General features: G+C 45.3%; 1 protein-coding gene across 4 annotated transcripts in view; it reads right to left on the bottom strand.

Annotated features, from left to right (window-relative positions):
• Window positions 1-1,782: 1,782 nt before the first annotated feature.
• Window positions 1,783-19,611, bottom strand: part of LOC114587406 (5'-nucleotidase domain-containing protein 2-like) — a 29,390-nt gene continuing 11,561 nt past the window's right edge. For 2 of the 4 annotated variants that reach the window (XM_028711594.2, XM_028711593.2), the window contains exons 7-14: window positions 17,348-17,408; window positions 16,562-16,664; window positions 15,625-15,726; window positions 14,543-14,624; window positions 13,560-13,646; window positions 13,268-13,408; window positions 12,627-12,691; window positions 1,783-2,815 (exon numbers count right to left, since the gene is read on the bottom strand). In XM_028711594.2, coding sequence (XP_028567427.2) covers window positions 2,554-2,815; window positions 12,627-12,691; window positions 13,268-13,408; window positions 13,560-13,646; window positions 14,543-14,624; window positions 15,625-15,726; window positions 16,562-16,664; window positions 17,348-17,408 — 903 coding nt within the window. In that variant the 3' untranslated portion in view covers window positions 1,783-2,553. Of the gene's footprint in view, window positions 2,816-12,008; window positions 12,223-12,626; window positions 12,692-13,267; window positions 13,409-13,559; window positions 13,647-14,542; window positions 14,625-15,624; window positions 15,727-16,561; window positions 16,665-17,347; window positions 17,409-19,611 lie in introns of all 4 variants that reach the window. The other 2 variants (XR_013391126.1, XR_013391127.1) reach the window with 2 other exon arrangements.

Genomic DNA, 19,611 nt, shown 5'->3' with positions numbered 1-19,611 from the left:
TGGGTGTGTGCAAGTAGTCTTGCCTGGACCACAAAATAGCCTGGCACTGGCAGAGAGACCATGACCTCTGAGAGCCTATTGCAACCAGGAGAAACCATTGTGGGTTTTCAGGGGCAACTTTTAACATTCGCTCCCCAGCTGCAATCTCCAGGGCAGATCAGCCCCTCTCCAAGAATTTGACTTCAAAAAAGCTTTCTATTGGAGCCAGTCCAGGGTCTATGTCAAACCTTCAGCACTGCAGCTAGCCTTAATTTCAGTTGGGGACCGGGGGGGGGGGGCACTGCAGGTGCCAGGGCAGCCTGTACAACTCAGTTTATTTGTAGGACTTCCTATGCCTCTCAGCATGTAGCCAATACAGAGCAGACTTTATTTTGCAGCAAAATATTGGCAGAAATATGAATTCAACCTTTATTCCTGAAGTCTATGGTGCAAGGAATGATAGGGGTGAGAGGAGAGAGGCAGCAAGTTTGTCCAGGGCTCCCAGCAAGAGACACTTGGGGCTCAATAGCTTACAGTGCATGGCCAAACTTACTCAGGAGCCCATCTGCATTCCATGGGACCTCTTCCTGTGTCTGTGTGCAGGATTGCTGCCTGTTTAGCTTCATTGTTTCTTTATGATGTTTCTTTATCCATATAAAGAATAATGTTTCATTATTCTTACTGTTGTTTTGGGGAAAATGAGCGCTTACTCCCTTGGCTTTTAGAAGGTAAAGAAAATTATAAAGCACTTTGTTAACTATTCTAGTGACCTGCAGCAGGAGATCCCAGAGCCAAATCAAGCCTCTTAAAGAACAGCACCTCACCCCACCCTGCAAAGCAAGTACTGTAAGTTAAATGGAAGCTCTGGGGCTATGGGAAAGGATGTAGCAATAGTTCCATTTTAGGAGAATGCAGAGGGAATTTGGACTGTCACCTTCCATTCTCTCCCACAGAACAAATGGCTGAACAAGGCTGTAGCTCTGTGTGCATAAAACAGCTAAGGTAGCATTGTCTTTCTGTGTGGGCACATGGCACTAAGTAACATTCCAGACATCACTCTCCACACAGCTTATTATGTGGCCATGAGGTGGCAGCAAAGTAACACTGGACTGGGGTCAGCAAACCTTTTCAGCAGGGGGCCGGTCCACTGTCCCTCAGACCTTGTGGGGGGCCAGACTATTTTTTCTTTGGGGGGGGGAGAGAACAAATTCCTATGCCCACAAATAACCCAGAGATGCATTTTAAATAAAAGGACACATTCTACTCGTGTAAAAACATGCTGATTCCCAGACCATCTGCGGGCCGGATTTAGAAGGCAATTGGGCCGGCTCTGACTCCCAGGCCTTAGTTTGCCTATCCATGCACTGGACTGTGCAATACACAGCTTCTGCCATTAGAAAGTGTGTTTCTAGTCCCTCAAGTTAAATTTTAAGAATGTGTGGGAAATGCTTATTAAGACCAAGGATGTGAACAGCATTTCCTGTCAGTCAGGGGCAGTTTCAGAGTTCTGCATTGACCCTCATATTTAGCAGAAGCAGAATACGCTAGACAGAGTAAGAAATCTTAATGTACACTTTACTTAATTTACATAGGAAGAGAAAGGAAGATTACTTTGAAAAGGATTTTTTTTAAAGTGAGGAATATACATCCACCCCAAAACCACTCCTCATCACAGGCAAATGGTTCAGAAAAGATGAAACATGTTAGGACAAAGTAGAAGAGGGAAAGTTTGGGAGCCAAAACACGTGCCCCCCGCACCTCTGATCCTGTACCCCCTTTTCTGGCAAATAAACATACTAGGAAGAGGTTTCACACTGAACTTTATTAAAGGTACAAAATTTGACTTATGAGCTACAAACACCTACCCTCCCATTAGCACCTCCTGTCCCCCCACCAAGAGACAGGATATTTCCCTCCCAGCCCCTCCCCACAGCACCCCAGACCTTCCATGGTTGCAAGCAAAAATCGCCCTCACAAAAACCCAACAGTGGGGAAAAGGTAAACTTCAAGCACTTCAGAACACCCCTGCAAGGGGTGGGGGCGGAGTAGTTTTGTGAGTTGGAGCAAAAATAACATTTCACCCCCACCCCCACGCAGCTGCTGAGTGAGTTTGCCTGTGAAATGCATCCACCCCAGGACAGGGCAGAGAGGACTGCAAGACCATTCCAAGGTGCTCCACCAGTGGACAAGCAACTGACAGGCTTCCCAGCTTCCTAGAGCACCTGCAGGAAGAAGGCCAACCAAAACTCTGCTGTTGGGCTCCTGGCCAATTTGAGATAGGCCCAAGAACCTACTTAGCTACTGGGAATCCTGGAAAGAATTCTGGACTAGTTGGACCTTGGTCTGAGCCAGCAAGGCACTTCTGACGCCTGCAAGCAAGACTGGATACTGAAGACCACTTGGCAAAGATGAATTAGGCCTTAACAATTCAGACATTCCTAGGAAGCACTCTTGCTTTGTAAATTTGGACGAATACCCCGCAGGGACTCTTAATTCAAAAAGTCAGCCCTCACTGCTGCACTTGTGGGTCTGGGGCCGAGTCTTGAGCCTCTGCAGCCCTGCCTGCGCAGGTCCCTAGCGGATATGAGCCATCTCTTCCAAAAAGGGAGTCTTCATGCAGCCAGTGCACAGCTGATCCATCCAGAGGGGAGCCTCGTGCTGCAGGGGAGTGCGTCTTGGGTAAAAGGTGTAGTTGAGGTCATAGTTGAGCAAGCAGCTGAGCGAGGCCATGTAGACGTCCGAGAAGCGGCACAGGCGGCGTGAGAAATAGGTGGGGTTGTGGCAGGTGCGAAAGATGCTGCCAAACTGAGGATTGAAGAGGTTTTTGGTGAGTGCCCTGCAGCAAGTTTGAGGGGACACAGAGAAGAGAAAGAGAAAGAGAAAGAGAAAGAGAAAGAGAAAGAGAAAGAGAAAGAGAAAGAGAAAGAGAAAGAGAAAGAGAAAGAGAAAGAGAAAGAGAAAGAGAAAGAGAAAGAGTTATTAGGCAACAGCATACAAAATTAAATCTTTGGCTTCCTAGGTTCTGTACCTAGCTAGGTGACCTAGCAAGCTGCAACAGGACAATGTGTTTTCATGGAAACTGCAGCATGCAGTGCTAGCTGAAGAATGCACCTCTCCAAGAATCTCAGCTTTCTGTTGGGTAGAATTTCGGTCATAAAAATGAGCGTGTTATTGAAAAAGTTATTTTTATTTCAAATTGCCCCAATAATTAATAACCTAAGCTGTTTTAAAGAAGGATATTTCTTGGCAGAAGGATATTTTTAGATTTATCTGGCAGGGGAAGAAACCAAGAATTAAATATAAGATATTGATTGATACTAGGGAAAAATGAGGCTTCCCTCTGCCAGATCTGCATTTATATTACAAAGCAGCATGCTTGTGTTGGTTAAAAGAATGAATAAAGTTGAAGAACACTCAACTGCTCAATTTAGAGGGGTATGGTGTTAAATTTGGTTGGCATGCATGTCTATGGTATGGCAAAGCAAGAATACGTAAGAATTTTATGAATCATGGAATTAGGAGAAATATCTATGGAGTCTGGGGAAAATATAAAAACCTGCTAGAAAGGAAAACACATTTGTGGCTTTGACCCATCAAAACAATTGCAATGAAAAACCTAATATGGAAAAAAGATGGCCAACGTATTGAGAATTACTGGACTTTACAGATACTAGTGTAAGCCTGAAGAAGATGGAAGGAGTCAGCAACAAGTGACAGATTGGTTGCAATACTGTCAAGTGAATTAAACATTTGACGTCAATAAACAATATGGTTTCATGGAACATACCTCAGAAAGAGCTGATAGAAAATAACGATAAGTCAGTTTCTAAAATGTATGTTATTACAAGAATGAGAGACAGGATGAAATGGTGAAATTGGCAACGATTAGTTGGGCAGGAGATGTAGGCCATAATATAGTTAGATTTTTGTGAAAAGCTGTGGGAAACAGGACTGAAATTTACAACCTGCTACGCTCTTAAGAAAAACTATTTGAAAATGATTTATAGATGGTACTTGACACCAAACAGATTAGCAAAAATGTATAAGTCAGAGTTGGGTAAATGTTGGAAGTGTAAAGTTATGGATGGGACTTTCAATCATATGTGGTGGAGCCAAAGAATATTGGGAAATGATATATAATGAACTGGGAAAAAATATTTTGGAAGACCTTTCCAAAGAGAGCTGAGGCCTTCCTTTTAGGTATGGTGAGATCTGAGGTTCCAAGTAAACAAGTTAGTCTGTTTAGGTGGTGAGAATTTTATATGAACAAAGATGGAGAGAGGAGTTAGTACCTACAAAGGAGGAATGGCAGACAAAATTAATGGAATATGCAGAATTAGCAAGTTTAACCAGCAAAATTAGAGAGCAAGAAGAGAAAAGTTTTAGAGAGGAATGGAAACCATTTGTAGAATATTTAAAATTTCACTGTAAAAATGTTAGAACCTTAGCCGGTCTGGAATAAGCTCAGCAGTTAAAATTTGTAAGGAGAGAAATTAGAATGTTTAATGGATTAAGAAAAATAGAATATTTAACAGGAATGGGTAGTTTGAAGGAGCCATGGAAGGATGGATGGGAAACTGGTAGTGGCGGCGGCAGCAGAGGCAGTGGTGGCTAGTCAGAAGTCAGAGAGTCAGCAGCAGCAGGGAGGGCTGGATTTAGGACCCTGGCGGGCCTGATCCGGCCTGCGGGCCTTGAAGTCTGAAGACCCTGGGTTAGGGCAACTAATAGCAGCTCATGGCATCTATAGATGCAGGTAGGGGAGCCATTAGAGAGCTCTCCGTTTGCCCAGCCCAGACCATTGTTTTCTATAGAAATGAAATCCAAGCCCACCAGATGAGACAGAACCCAGTAGCAGCAAAAGCCTCAATTTGTGAATTCTTTCATGGAATTTTCACAGAAAGAGTATTTACCCAGAAGGAAAGGTTGCTCAGGCCGCACAACATGACTATTAGCACTGGGAGGGGGCAGGGGGGAATGAAGGGGCCGTGAAGAGCTCAAAAAGTGAGCAAGTGTAAAGGTATGCATCCTGGGGCAGCACACACATTTCTTGGAGCGATGGCAGACAGCTCAATAAAAATGTCAACCTAGTGTGCAGCAGCAGTGTAAAAAGTGAATTTTGTGCTAGGGATCAAAAGAAGAGACATCACAAATGAGACTGCCACCGGGAGGACTTTCTACAGATGTCTGGAGTGGCTGCACTTGGAATACTGCAAAGAGTTCTGCTTGCTGCACCTCAGAGGAAGGAGAGTGCAGAGCTGTGAAAGGTACAGAAAAGAGGAAAGAAAATCAACTCTCCTACATGAAATGGTTACAACATTTGTGGCTTTTTAGTTTAGAAAAAAAAGCAAGTAAGAGAAAAGATATGCTGCAATTTATTAAATTATGCATTAGAAGGAGAAAACAGAGAGAAAAATGTTCCCCTGTCTATCCAGGGTCACTGAAAGAAATGGAATGTTGGGAGATTCAGGAAAGACAAAAAGAAGCACTAATATTTTAGTCCAAATAGTTCTGGAATTTGATACAAGATGTGGTTGTGGCTGTCAACTTAGGTGTCTTTAAAAGACAAATTCACAGAGGAAGACTATCCAGGGTTACTAGTCACGGGAGGCCCTCTTGGTGACACTGCTGTCTAACTTGTTAGCTATGCTAACTTGCAAAAGGACCTTCTTGACAGCTGTTCCCTGTTTATGAAATGCCCTCTCTGGTGAGATGCAACTGGTTTCCCTCACTCAGGGGGAATTTAGAAAGATTCCTATCCACCCTGGTATTTTATGGCTAGTATACATTGTCCCTGGCAACCTTGAAATTAGCAAGAATACTTGATTGTTTTCAAATGATTTTTTTTTAAGCACTCAGATCCCCAGACCAGATGGGTGGGAGATTGCCTGCTCTTGACGGGATTACACTCCCTCTGAAAGAGCGGGCACGCAGCTCCCTGTGTCCCTCTAGGTCTCCCATGGAATGCTGTTGTGTTTACCCAGCAAATAAGAAGTTACTCTGGCTCTCCTTAGGCAACATACGGTTTTCTGAAAGAAGACCTTGCAAAGGAGGGGACCACTTCACAGAGACCAAACTGTACTGGGGAAACTCTTCCATGCCACATTCTCATAAACAGCTATTACGTCTATTTAATTAAATGCTAAATTCAGCTCAGTTCAACTTCTCTCGCCAACAGTCAGCTGAAAACCACCACTGGAGTGTTCAGAGGTCACTGGAAATCCTCTTGAAACTGCTGTGCATGTAGGATCCATACCCACAATAAATGGATTGTATTATTATTATTATTATTATTATTATTATTATTATTATTATTATTATTATTTACTCGGTCCATCTGACTTGGGTTGCCCCGGCCACTCAGGGTGGCTTCCTACAAATTATAAAACCACAGTAAAACATCAGACATAAAAACTTTCCCATACAGTGGTACCTCAGGTTAAGTACTTAATTCGTTCTGGAGGTCTGTTCTTAACCTGAAGACCACTTTAGCTAATGGGGCTTCCTGCTGCCACTGTGCCGCCGGAGCACAATTTCTGTTCTCATCCTGAAGCAAAGTTCTTAACCCGAGGTAATATTTCTGGGTTAGGGGAGTTTTAGGGCAGCAGCTGAAGAAGGAACAAAAAGGGTTTTCCTGTGTGAGTTTCTTGTGGCTGTTTAGCTGCTCTCTCTGGGCAAAGGTCAGAGGGGGCAGGGCTTCTGTTGAGGTAGGTGATTAGCTGTGGGAGGAGCTTATCAGAGCTTTAGGGCAGCGGCGCGCGCCTAGCGGCGCACACAGTTTGATCCATATTTTAGATTTAGGGGAGCTAGTCTCAAACATTTGTTGGGGGAGACCTAGGTTTTTTGGGAGGGATTTATTTGTCCTGTCTCCACACTTTTTATGATAGAGGACCACTGTAGTCACCCCCAACGACACGTTCCCAAGATGGAGGGTGAGGGAACAGCTGCAGTCGCCTGTGGTTCCTGCGCAATGTTTGCCATCTTGCCAAAGGTTGCAGGCAGCTTTACCTGCAGCAATTGCATGTTGATTGCCCTCTTAAAAGACAAAGTCCAGCAACTGGAGGAACGTGTAGCTACGCTCCAAAGAATTAGAGAGCTGGAACTCTTCTTGGAAGCAACAGAGCACACCGTCTCCACCAAGGAAGAGACAGGGGACTCCCCTGAGAAGGTGGCTAGTTCACCAACACAGGAGCCAGATATATGGAGAAACGTGACTCAAAGAAGTAGGAGGCCCAGGGTTCGCTCTGATTGTTTAGAAATACGCAATCGCTTTGAGGTCCTTTCCCCTAGCATGGAAGACGAAGAGCAGACTCCATTTGAGGATCTCTCCCTCATTACAGTCGATCAGGTATATGAAGACGAGGAGCAAAGGCAGTCCTCTGGGAATGTCCAGGCGACCTTGGAACCGACAGCTCCCAGAAGAACCCCGACCAGACCTAAGAGGAGGCGTGTAGTGGTGATAGGGGATTCCCTACTGAGGGGAACAGAAGCAGTGATCTGTGGGCCTGACAAGATGTCTCGGGAAGTGTGCTGTCTCCCCGGGGCTAAGATCCAAGATGTAACTGAACGACTGCAAGGAATCATAAAACCCACTGACAAATACCCCTTCCTCTTGGTTCATGTGGGAACCAATGACACTGCAAGCAATAGCCTCCAGAAGATCAAAAGAGACTACGAGGCTCTGGGCAGGAAATTGAAGCAATTAAATGCACAAATTGTCATCTCATCTGTCCTCCCAGTTGAACGACGTGGCCCAGGGAGAGAGGGAAAAATAGTGGAAGTGAACAACTGGCTTCGCAAATGGTGCAAACAGGAACGGTTTGGATTCTTAGATCACGGAATGCAGTTTCTTGAAGATGGACTTCTGGCAAGCGATGGGCTGCACCTCACAACGGTTGGGAGGAATGTTTTTGCAAAAAATCTCAGAAACCTCATCAGGAGGGCTTTAAACTGACTAATGTGGGGGAGGGAGACAGTGCTCCTGAAGGTAGGAGTCTATCAATTGATGAAGATGATCATCCAAATGTCATAGACCGAATGGAGCAAAGAGCATGCAGACCTAGTGGTGGGAGGAGAAAATCCTTAAATAAGAGACACGGGGGAATGATTAATGGACTTCAATGTCTGTACACTAATGCGCAAAGCATGGGAAATAAACAAGATGAGCTTGAGCTCCTGGTACAGCAAACTAAATATGACATAATAGGAATCACTGAAACCTGGTGGGATAAATCCCACGATTGGAATGTAATAATGGAGGGATACAATCTATTTCAAAGAAACAGACCAGACAAGAAAGGAGGAGGAGTGGCGTTATATGTCAGGGATGTGTATACCTGTGAAGAGATCCAAGATTTAGAACCTCAAAGCCAAAGTGAGAGCATTTGGGTCAAAATTAAGGGAGAGAAGAATAACAGTGACCTCATTGTGGGAGTTTACTATAGATCCCCAAGCCAAACGGAGGACATAGATGATGCCTTCCTGGAACAGATGGCCAAGCATGCAAAAGGAAGGGAGATAGTAGTAATGGGGGACTTCAATTACCCGGATATTTGTTGGATGTCAAACTCAGCCAAGAGCATAAGGTCAAACAGATTCCTCACTGCCCTTGCAGACAACTTCATTGTCCAGAAAGTGGGAGAAGCAACAAGAGGAACAGCCATTTTAGATCTGGTCCTAACCAATGTTGATGACCTGGTTAGTGGGGTAGAAGTGGAAGGATCATTAGGCGCGAGTGATCATGCTCTTCTGAAGTTTACTATACAGCGGAAAGGAGCAGCCAAGCATACTAGGACTCAATTTCTCGACTTTAAGAAAGCCGACTTCATAAAGCTTAGGGAAGTGCTGGGTGAGATCCCATGGACAGTAATACTAAAAGGAAAGGGAGTTCAAGATGGCTGGGAGTTTGTTAAGAGGGAGATAGTAAAAGCACAACTTCAGGCAATACCAATGAGACGGAAACATGGAAGGTGCCTAAAGAAGCCAGGGTGGCTATCTAAAGAACTTTTAACTGAGTTAAGATTAAAAAAGGATGTGTACAAAAAATGGAAAGGGGGGGAAACCACCAAAGAGGAATTCAAACAAATAGCCAGCACGTGTAGACACAAAGTCAGAAAAGCTAAAGCACAAAATGAACTCAGGCTTGCTAGAGAGGTTAAAAGCAACAAAAAAGGCTTTTATGGGTATGTTCGTAGCAAAAGGAAGAACAAAGAAACCGTGGGGTCACTCAGAGGAGAAGATGGTGAAATACAAACAGGGGACACAGAAAGGGCTGAACTCCTCAATGCCTTCTTTGCCTCAGTCTTCTCCGATAAAGAAAACAATGCCCGACCTGAAGAATTTGGAGCAAATGATTCAGCAGAGGAAACACAGCCCAGAATAACTAAGGAGATAGTACAAGAATACTTGGCTAGTCTAGATGTATTCAAGTCTCCAGGGCCAGATGAACTGCATCCAAGAGTATTAAAAGAACTGGCAGATGTGATTTCAGAACCACTGGCAGTCATCTTTGAGAATTCCTGGAGAACAGGCGAAGTCCCGGCAGACTGGAGGAGGGCAAATGTTGTACCTATTTTCAAAAAGGGGAAAAGAGAGGACCCAAATAATTACCGCCCAGTCAGTCTGACATCAATACCAGGGAAGATTCTGGAGCAGATAATTAAGCAAACAGTCTGTGAGCACCTAGAAAGGAATGCTGTGATCACCAATAGTCAGCATGGATTTCTGAAAAATAAGTCATGTCAGACTAACCTGATCTCGTTTTTTGACAGAATTACAAGCCTGGTAGATGAAGGGAACGCAGTGGATGTAGTCTACCTTGATTTCAGCAAGGCATTTGACAAGGTGCCCCATGATATTCTTGTAAAGAAGCTGGTAAAATGCGGTCTTGACTATGCTACCACTCAGTGGATTTGTAACTGGCTGACTGACCGAACCCAAAGGGTGCTCATCAATGGTTCCTCTTCATCCTGGAGAAGAGTGACTAGTGGGGTGCCACAGGGTTCTGTCTTGGGCCCGGTCTTATTCAACATCTTTATCAACGACTTGGATGATGGACTCAAGGGCATCCTGATCAAATTTGCAGATGACACCAAACTGGGAGGGGTGGCTAACACCCCAGAGGACAGGATCACACTTCAAAACGACCTTGACAGATTAGAGAACTGGGCCAAAACAAACAAGATGAATTTTAACAGGGAGAAATGTAAAGTATTGCACTTGGGCAAAAAAAATGAGAGGCACAAATACAAGATGGGTGACACCTGGCTTGAGAGCAGTACATGTGAAAAGGATCTAGGAGTCTTGGTTGACCACAAACTTGACATGAGCCAACAGTGTGACGCGGCAGCTAAAAAAGCCAATGCAATTCTGGGCCTCATCAATAGGAGTATAGCATCTAGATCAAGGGAAGTAATAGTGCCACTGTATTCTGCTCTGGTCAGACCTCACCTGGAGTACTGTGTCCAGTTCTGGGCACCACAGTTCAAGAAGGACACTGACAAACTGGAACGTGTCCAGAGGAGGGCAACCAAAATGGTCAAAGGCCTGGAAATGATGCCTTATGAGGAACGGCTAAGGGAGCTGGGCATGTTTAGCCTGGAGAAGAGGAGGTTAAGGGGTGATATGATAGCCATGTTCAAATATATAAAAGGATGTCACATAGAGGAGGGAGAAAGGCTGTTTTCTGCTGCTCCAGAGAAGCGGACACGGAGCAATGGATCCAAACTACAAGAAAGAAGATTCCACCTAAACATTAGGAAGAACTTCCTGACAGTAAGAGCTGTTCGACAGTGGAATTTGCTGCCAAGGAGTGTGGTGGAGTCTCCTTCTTTGGAGGTCTTTAAGCAGAGGCTTGACAACCATATGTCAGGAGTGCTCTGATGGTGTTTCCTGCTTGGCAGGGGGTTGGACTCGATGGCCCTTGTGGTCTCTTCCAACTCTATGATTCTATGATTCTATGAGTCTGTAACCTGAAGCGTATGTAACCTGAAGCGTATGTAACCCAAGGTACAACTGTACAGGGCTGCCTTCAGATGACTTCTATCAATCAGATAATTATTTATCTCCTAGACATCCGATGGAAGGGCATTCCACAGGGTTGGCACCACTGCCAGGAAGCCCTTCTGCCTGGTTCCCTGTAACCTCACTTCTTGCAATAAGAGAACCGCCAGAAGGCCCTCGGAGCTGGATCTGGGTGCTCTTGGGGGTAGAGATGCTCCTTCAGATATACAGGGCTGGCCGTTTAGGACTTTAAAGGTCAGCACCAACACTTTGAATTGTGCTCGGGAACATTAGTACACTTTCAACCCGCACTGAGAAACTAGCCATTTTCTGCATGGCAGTGACTGCACAGCTGCCCACTTGCTACAGGCAGACTAGGCAGAGTCAACACCTGGCAGCTGCTGGGGCTCCCTTTAAGAAACTCCACCAATTCAGGCCTGGTGCTCCAAGTGCCACCAAAAAGCTGGGTCCAGCTGCCATTTGAATTGCTCATGATGCTCATAATCTGGGCCATTGTAGTGAATTAAAAACAGGCTAGAGCCAGTCACCTGGCAATGCTTGAGAGTGCTGCTGTTGCCCACTGCCAGTTAAGCCCAAGGGAGGAAGGCAACTGATGATGGAGAAGACAGCCTACCAGAGGGCCCTGGACAGGGTCTTCTCAAACCTGGAGTCAGCTGTAAGTAGGCAGGGAGATTTAAGGGTTTCAAAAAATAAGACAAAGCATAAAGCAGCTGCCACAGGCCAACAGTAACTGCAGAAAGTTAGAATTCAGGAGGCAGCAGGAGCACAGATTCCCATTCTTAATCTGTTGAGCTGGAGGGGCCTCTTTAACTTTTTCCTACCAATCGCTACCTACAGACACAATATTATTTGCCTTTCTTCCAAATGGGCACACCTTCAGAGAGGGAAAATTCTTATTTATGTAGCTCCACCATTAGTTTGTAGAGGTGGCTCTCCACTCCAAAGTGTTTACAAATCTAAAAATAGAGCATGGGGTGGAGAAGAAATGCAAATACAGTGGTTACAATTACCTGGGCTTTGTTTCAACAGGGAAACCTAGTTCCCAATGAAATCAATGATACTGAACTTAAGTCATGAAGCTGATCTGCTGAAGTCAATGGGACCCAAGTTCAGCTACCTCAGTCCAGATTCAACCCCTTGTGTAGAAGTATAATGAGGCTAAAGGGGTGTGGAAGTCATGAATCTAGGACAACAGAGGGGAGATCCAGATGAGTATGGAATTTTCTGTGGGACAGAATAACCTGATGAGGAGCTAGAATTCAGAAGGAAAAGCAACTACAAGTAGATCAGCCTTGTATTCCATATTTTGTTGTTGTACATTGTATTTTTGTTTTGCATCGTAACCTACTTTGAGTATTATTTTAACAGAAAAACAGGGTATAAATTGTAAATCTCATCTCATCTATTCAAGCATGCAAAGAAGATATGACCCTGCAAGTTGACATTAATACTACAGACTGAAAAAGCAAAGCACCACATGTACAGCCTCGCCCCCAGCTCCCCGAAACATCCTTGGCTAGTTGGCCTGGATAAGACTCTGATTTGCCACAGACACTCAGGCATGTGGCTACTTGTAACCCTGGATCTGGCACACTGAAGTGCATGGGAACGCAGAGATAAAATGCTACCTGAGCTCTTGTCGCTCCTTCATCCAGTCCTGCAACACCTTCTGAGCTTCTGGATCCTTGAACATCTTTTGGAGAAACAAACCAAGTGGTTAGAAATGCATTTGATGATCCCATCCTGCCTTAAAACTCACTAAACCAACTTCTGCAGAAGAAATCCACCTTTTTACCTACTGATTAATGTCCACAGCCCATAAGCTAGCTAGAAACTTCATTTCTTCTATGTTAACTGGTCTTTAGGGCACCTTATTGATTCTATAACCAATGGATTGATTCTATAACCAATGGCTTCAAGTTACAAGACAGGAGATTCTGACTAAACATCAGGAAAAACTTTCTGACAGGAAGAGCTGTTTGGCAGTGGAAGGGACTCTCTCAGAAGGTGGTGGACTCGCCTTCCTTGGAGGTTTTCAAGCAGAGGTTGGGTGGCCATCTGCCAAGTATGCTTTAGTTGAGATTCCTGCATTGCAGGGGGTTGGACCATATGACCCTCAGGGTCCCATCCAACTCTACAATTCTAGGATTTTAGGATTATTGCTCTACTATTTTAGCATCCTTTGCCATCTCTCAAGAGCAACCCTCCATGAAGAGCTCTGTGCCCTTTCCCCATTCCATTCTCAGCCACCAAGTGGACTCTCCTCTACCTGCATGCGCTCCAGCAAGCCGGTCAAGGCCTGCAGCCAGGTGAGTGCTTGTGAGTACTGTTCTGTGTTCACCATTTTGGTCTCTGTTTCCAGTTCGGGAACTATGGCCCCTGTTCGCCAGCCATGGCGCAGCATCAGGTCCTGTGGGGAGGCGGGTACAGTGGAAGAAGGAAGGCATAGGCAAGCCCAAAGCAACTTCACCCACTCTCCCCTCCCTTCAACTCAGTCAGGTCACAGCTCCCACAGGCCACACTCCGTTCCTGCCCCAGAGAAAAAGGCCCAAAGATCTCACCGCCAGGTCACTGTAGAGATGATCTCCGAAGTAGAGAACTTTGGATCCACGCCAGCCTGTAAGCTGGAGGAAGTCAACGAGGTTGCCCTATATTTTATTTTTTGACAGTGGAATGAGAAAGGGTGCATTAAAATCACCAGACAGGTGATGTCAGTTAAAGGAGTTCTATAAATACAGGAACAAAATGGCTACACAATTTTTACATTAATATAGAATGAGGTTAAACATAAGAGGCTGAATTTTCACCTAGAATTGACAAAAGATATGGAATTACTTGCTGGTATGGAGAAGGCAGCCTGGTGCCAACCTCCAGAAACAGAGAGCGCTGGGCAAGAAGCCCTCAGTGGGCTTTTCTCCTCTCCCTTGCTTGCCCACTGTGCCATGGCGAGGGTGAGCCCAGACTAGGCCGTGTCCTCACCACCAGAGAGAGAGAGAGAGAGAGAGCACACAACTTAGCAAAGGGTGGCTGTTAAAAGTGGCCCTGTTGGCCAGCTCAACACCATTCCCGACTTCTTCCTCACACCCTACTTGAAACTGTAGGGCAGGGATAGGCAACCTGTGATCCTCCAGATGCTGCTAGACTACAATTCCCATCATCTTTGATCAGTGGACATAGCGGCTGAGGTTGATGGGAGTTGTGGTTCAATAACATCTGACACATCTGACACATCTGACACAGGCTCCTGTCATAGGGTGGAACTGGATTAGACCTGCAAGAGAGGAGATTACTTCCCCCATCCCTTAGGTATCTGATTTGACATCCATCCAAAGCTGCCTCAAGAATAACCAAGTGGAGAAAAGTGTTTGTGTGTGTGTGTGTGTGTGTGTGTGTGTGTGTGTGTGTACACAGAAGATGATATGCTGAAGGACTGAGATGCCCAAGTTACAAGCATGGAAAGATCTGGTATATTAATTCCATTTTTCCAGAAGACAGACAATCCCACCACCATGACATTTTTATCGTCCACAATCCATTTCCTCACCTGCTTATATACCTGCCCCTTCTCCAGCTTAGTTATTTTGTCCCACTGCAGATCCCCATTAGCATCCAGTCGCCGGAAAGGTCTGAGGAGAGAAGCAAGTGGGGGGTGGGTGGGGGGTGCCAACAAGACCCTCTGCTCTCCCAGAGCTGGGAGCAAAAGGACAGCATGAGCTCCTGGGACCCAGCACCTGGCCTCCAAACCCACAAAATCATCCTCACTTGCCCACCCTCACACTGTTTCTGTGGGGAACCTACACATAAGATTGTGTAGATGTTTTCTGCAAATTCTTGTGTGAAGTGGCTCTTGGAGCCAAGGAAAACCAGGAGCCGTGACTTTGCATTGCATTTTGGCAATATTATAAAAAGTGCAATTTAAGATGCACCTCCTTAAAGACTTATTTTCATTCTTTTATTTATTTAACAAAAATATATGTACCTCTTGATTGTAATAAAACCATTCCATGTGGTTTAAATGTCAGTAAGACACAAAAAGGGAAGGGGAAGAAAGTATACAAGATATAGGAAAGAAGGAGAAGAATGACAGGAAGTGAAAACAGAATATTCAGAAGTCATGTATAATTTACAAAGCACCCCTATCTTCATAAAAGCAGACAAGCATTTCTGTCCCAAGCCAGTGTAAGTGTGTAGCCTTCCCCACCCCACACACTTATTTTTTCTGTCTCACAGAAAAGCAAGCAGAGGAATATTTAGGGCAATCAAGTCAGTATTAAGTCACTTTTTTAAAAGTAAAGAAAGGAGGAAAATGATGCAGTTGGGCAGATAGCAGGATTTCAAATTTACACAGAATGCTCCCACCTCCAGCAACAGAAAACAAACAGAATATTTGGCTCTCTGCAAAGTGGCCAGAGGCAACCTACCAGGTTCTTAAGGCTCAAGTCTCTATACTGACTGGTGTAATCTATAAGACAGTGCATGTGTGCAAGGGCCAGCACTGCTTCCCAGACTTCAGGCTGTGCGCTCTGCCCCCCAACCGCCCAAGGTGGATGCACCAGAACTCATCCCTCAATGTGGCATACAGGATCTGGAAGCCACAGCAGGAGCTTTAGAGAGGGCCACACTTACTTGACACAATCATTGAAGAAATGAGGCTTGTCTGCCTGGACTATGACCACGTCAAAGAAGTCCCGCCAGTCTTTACCAACCATGTACCGCATCCCTTTATTGCTGGAAAGGAGGAAGATGGCACATTAGGAATAGGAGAGGGAATGTCACCAGTAGCAGACAGCAGGGGGAGCTTCTATGGGCTCTTGCAACACAGACCAAGGAAGCCTGAGAAGGGCAGAAGATATTCCAGCAGAAGAATTGGCAGAGGGCAGGAGCTCATAATAATAATAATAATAATAATAATAATTTATTTGTATTCCGCCCTCCCTGGCCAAAGCCGGGCTCAGAGCGGCTATAATTCACTCCTTTCTCACAGCCCACAGTAGTGCTCCCTGTTCATCTTCCTCCTTTATTCTCCTATCTACCATGAGACTGTCAAATTAGTGTAAGCTGTCTGCCTGAGCCGCCTAAAAGGGCTAGTAGTGTAACACTTTAAGTCAAACCTAAAAAAATCTTCGACTATCTCAAGGGCAGCACATGGAAGATGGAGCAAGCTTAGTTTCTCCTGCTCCAGAGGGCAGGACCCAAACCAATGGCTTCAAGTTACAAGAAAGGAGATTCTGACCAAACAAGAACTTTCTGATGGCAAGAGCTGTTTGATAGACGCTCCTTCACTGGAAGTGTTTAAGCAGAAGTTGGATGGCCACCTGTCATGGATGCTCTAGTTACGATTCCTACACTGCAGCGGGATGGACTCGATGACCCTCAGGCTCCCTTCCATGAAAATGCAGGAGCAGCTGGTGCAGGAGAGCCCGAGAGATTCCAACAGATTGGCTCAAGATCAGCATTTAAGCAGAGTTTAAATGAAGTCTATTGTAGATCAACAGTTTTGGACCAGGACAATGCTAATGCCCAGCCTACTTCTAGCTTGCAGCCTTGCCATGTTCAGACTCACACAAAGCTGAAAGGGCTGTTGGTGATGAGGAAGAGCTTCTTGCCACACTTGGCCAGGCGGTGCAGCACGGCGTATGTCTCATCCCCACGCAGGATGTACTTCTCTGCAGAGGGAAGATGGGCATTAAAAACTTCTCCATGCAGACAGAACCAAGAGACAAACTGAAACGAGCTTCATTGGGTGGGAAGGAGCAGTGCTGGGGGGGATTGTTGTTTTCGTTTTCTGACTTAGGCTGGGCTTTGTGTATATGCCTACGCTGTGCAAGTGAACAAAAAGTACACAATGTGGCACAACGCACCCCCCCTTTTAAAGCAAGTTTCTAGCCCTTGTTGCTGTGCAGATGCACATGAAAGCACCTGGCCAATCCCTCTCTGACTTCTGGGACGAAGGGCGGGGCTTCAGTCTCCTGGCTTCTCCTGTGACTGCAGAATTTAGCTTTCTTGGTGTGGAATGTGCTTGGTCCAGGCACAGAGAATGCACAGACGAAGAGACTTCAGCCAGGCCTGATCTTTGGTTTTGCCTTCCCTTAAGCAGTCCACTGCTCGGTTCACTTGCTTAAGCCATTCTGCTAAATCACTTCATGCAGGAAAAACAGCCCCTTGTGGAACATTTCACTTCTGACACACTAGGCTAGCTAACCAGCGTGTTTTGTTCTACAGCTTAGCTAGTGGGTGGACGCTCTTCCTTTGGGAAAGGCAGCAGGTCTGGAAAGGCCATTTGCATCCCTTGCAGCCCTCTGCTTGCGTGGTTGCCCTGCCTCCAGCCCCTTGGCAGATGGATACTCACCCAGATCCTGCATAATCCACTTGTACATAAAGCCTTTAATATGGACATCCCGGATGGCATCCTATTGAAAAACTTTTTTTAATAATAGGTTTAAAAAAGCACCTCAGAAATACACAAACAAGTTTTACAATGTGCACACTTGTCTAGCTCCCCCTGACCTGTGTTTCCAATGCTTCACCAACACCCTGAAAGTTGCTTTTGAGAGATGGTACTTTGGAAAGGAAGGCTATACAGCTCCCTTGCTCTGCACCCCTTCCAAGCTGGCTTCTGGGCTAAAGTGGGGGGCTAAGAGCCAGAATCACCCCACTTGCCCCTCTATCCCAAACTAGGTTACCTAGTTGGGTGGGGAGGCACTGCAAACTTTTGCAAACTGGCCCCAGCCTCCCACAAATCACTTGCCTCTGTTGCTCCATTGCTTTACAACATATTCCGATGGCCAAACCAGTTTAGAGATCCATATCTGGATCACTTGCTTTAAAAAGAGAAAAAAAAGTAATAGTAGCCACCAGTTGTTGTTTTTTTTTTGGGGGGGGGGGGTTAACAAGAATCCAACTGGGACTCCAGAACTGTAGGAATAGGGTTAACTCTTTCCTTTTCAGCCCTGCTTTCCCTTACAGGGATGTGGGTGGAGGGAGTTCAGAGACTTGCTTGTTTTCCTCCACAGGGCAAATAGCGGCTTCAGTGTGTCGGGGGGGGGGGCCTGCATTTACAAGGGTAAAACCTCTCCGTTTGAACCACAGCCCAAATCTGATTTGAGAAATCCCACGGGTGTTTTTACCTGTTTAAATAAATGCAGCAGACCTTGCTACAGTTACAACTAGCTTGGTCCTTGCCTGTTTCTGTCTTTCTTCCTCTTTCAAACATAGAGAAATTCCCAGCTACTTTCCAAAAAAGTGGTGCGCACACAGTGGTTTAAAATGGCTTCTAAGCACTCCATGTGTATACACTTTTGGCACTGACAACATCCCATTGGCAGCTTGCACTCTAAAATGCATTCTGCAGGCAGGTGTTTTTTTTACATTTGTGGTGACATTTTGCTGCACGCCCCTACCTGACAGCACTCCTCAATGGTCTTTTTTAAAAAATAAATCTGTTTTTTAATGCAAATCTGGCATAACAGAAAAGTTGTATCCAAAAAAAATTTGGCTGCATAGGAAAATGAATACATGTGTGCATACCCACAATGGGCCTCATGTTTCTGGAACTTAGGGAAGGTGGGGAAGTACTGAGAGGAGGGGACAATAAGAAACAGTGTGAAAACATCCCATCAACTACTAGCCACTAGTGTGGACAGGAAATAATGTGACAGTGCTTTCCATTGCTCATCTGGATAGGCGTGCAGACAAGAAGAAATGATCAATCCATAATTGTAATGGTAGGTTTATTGTAGCTGTGAGAGACAGAATAACAACAGGAAAACCCCCAGAAACCCAGAAGACAAAGGTCAGGGATTACAGGTAAGACCTCTCCCTTACAGCAGGTGCTTCTAATCTCAGCTCGTTACATACAGTGAAGATACCAGGTAGCCTGACATTTGGCTGGTTGATAGAGGATCAAATACTTCTTTCACTCATTATAATGCACACCAATCTCTGACTTTTGTCTTCTGGGTTTCTGGAGGTTTTCCTGTTGTTATTCTGTCTCTCACAGCTACAATAAACCTACCATTACAATTATGGACTGGTCATTTCTTCATCAGAAGGCAAACGGGCAAATTTAGCAGGGGATCATATACTCCCCCCCCTCACTGTAGAATACAAGCATGAGAACCCACTAAGCCTGTCCCTATTTTCAGGTGGAATTCAATCAAATACAGGCAAAGTCACATTCCGGGAGGCTAATAGAATTGTGCAATTATCATTGATTGGGAGGTCTTGTGTAGCAAACCTGCTCCCCCCCCCCAAGACTACTTGTGATAAGGAAAGTGATGGACAGATGCACTGGGAAGTGTGGGGTAACACAACGTCATCTAATCCCCCCACAAACAAATCAGAAGGTTGGCTTGCTAATGAGCATTTGCCATCTAATCTTCCTGCAAACAAATTGGAATGAATGCTCAATAGAGAGGTCTCTTGGAAGAGTCAAAGGGCCTACGTGCATCGAGGCAGCAATGGAGCAATGCTATTTATGACAATGCCTGTTCTGACCTCTTGCCCTGGATCAAGGAGACAGGCAGGCTCCAGAGAAGCTGTGAGTCTGAGAGGCAGAGCCAGATGTCTCAAGTTTCCAAAGAAACACCGGCAGAGGAGGAGAAAGAGGCCCAT

This window comes from Podarcis muralis, chromosome 17 (genome assembly GCF_964188315.1).
Source record: "Podarcis muralis chromosome 17, rPodMur119.hap1.1, whole genome shotgun sequence".
Classification (NCBI taxonomy): Eukaryota; Metazoa; Chordata; class Lepidosauria; order Squamata; family Lacertidae; genus Podarcis; species Podarcis muralis.
This window is presented reverse-complemented; position numbering and strand designations above follow the sequence as displayed.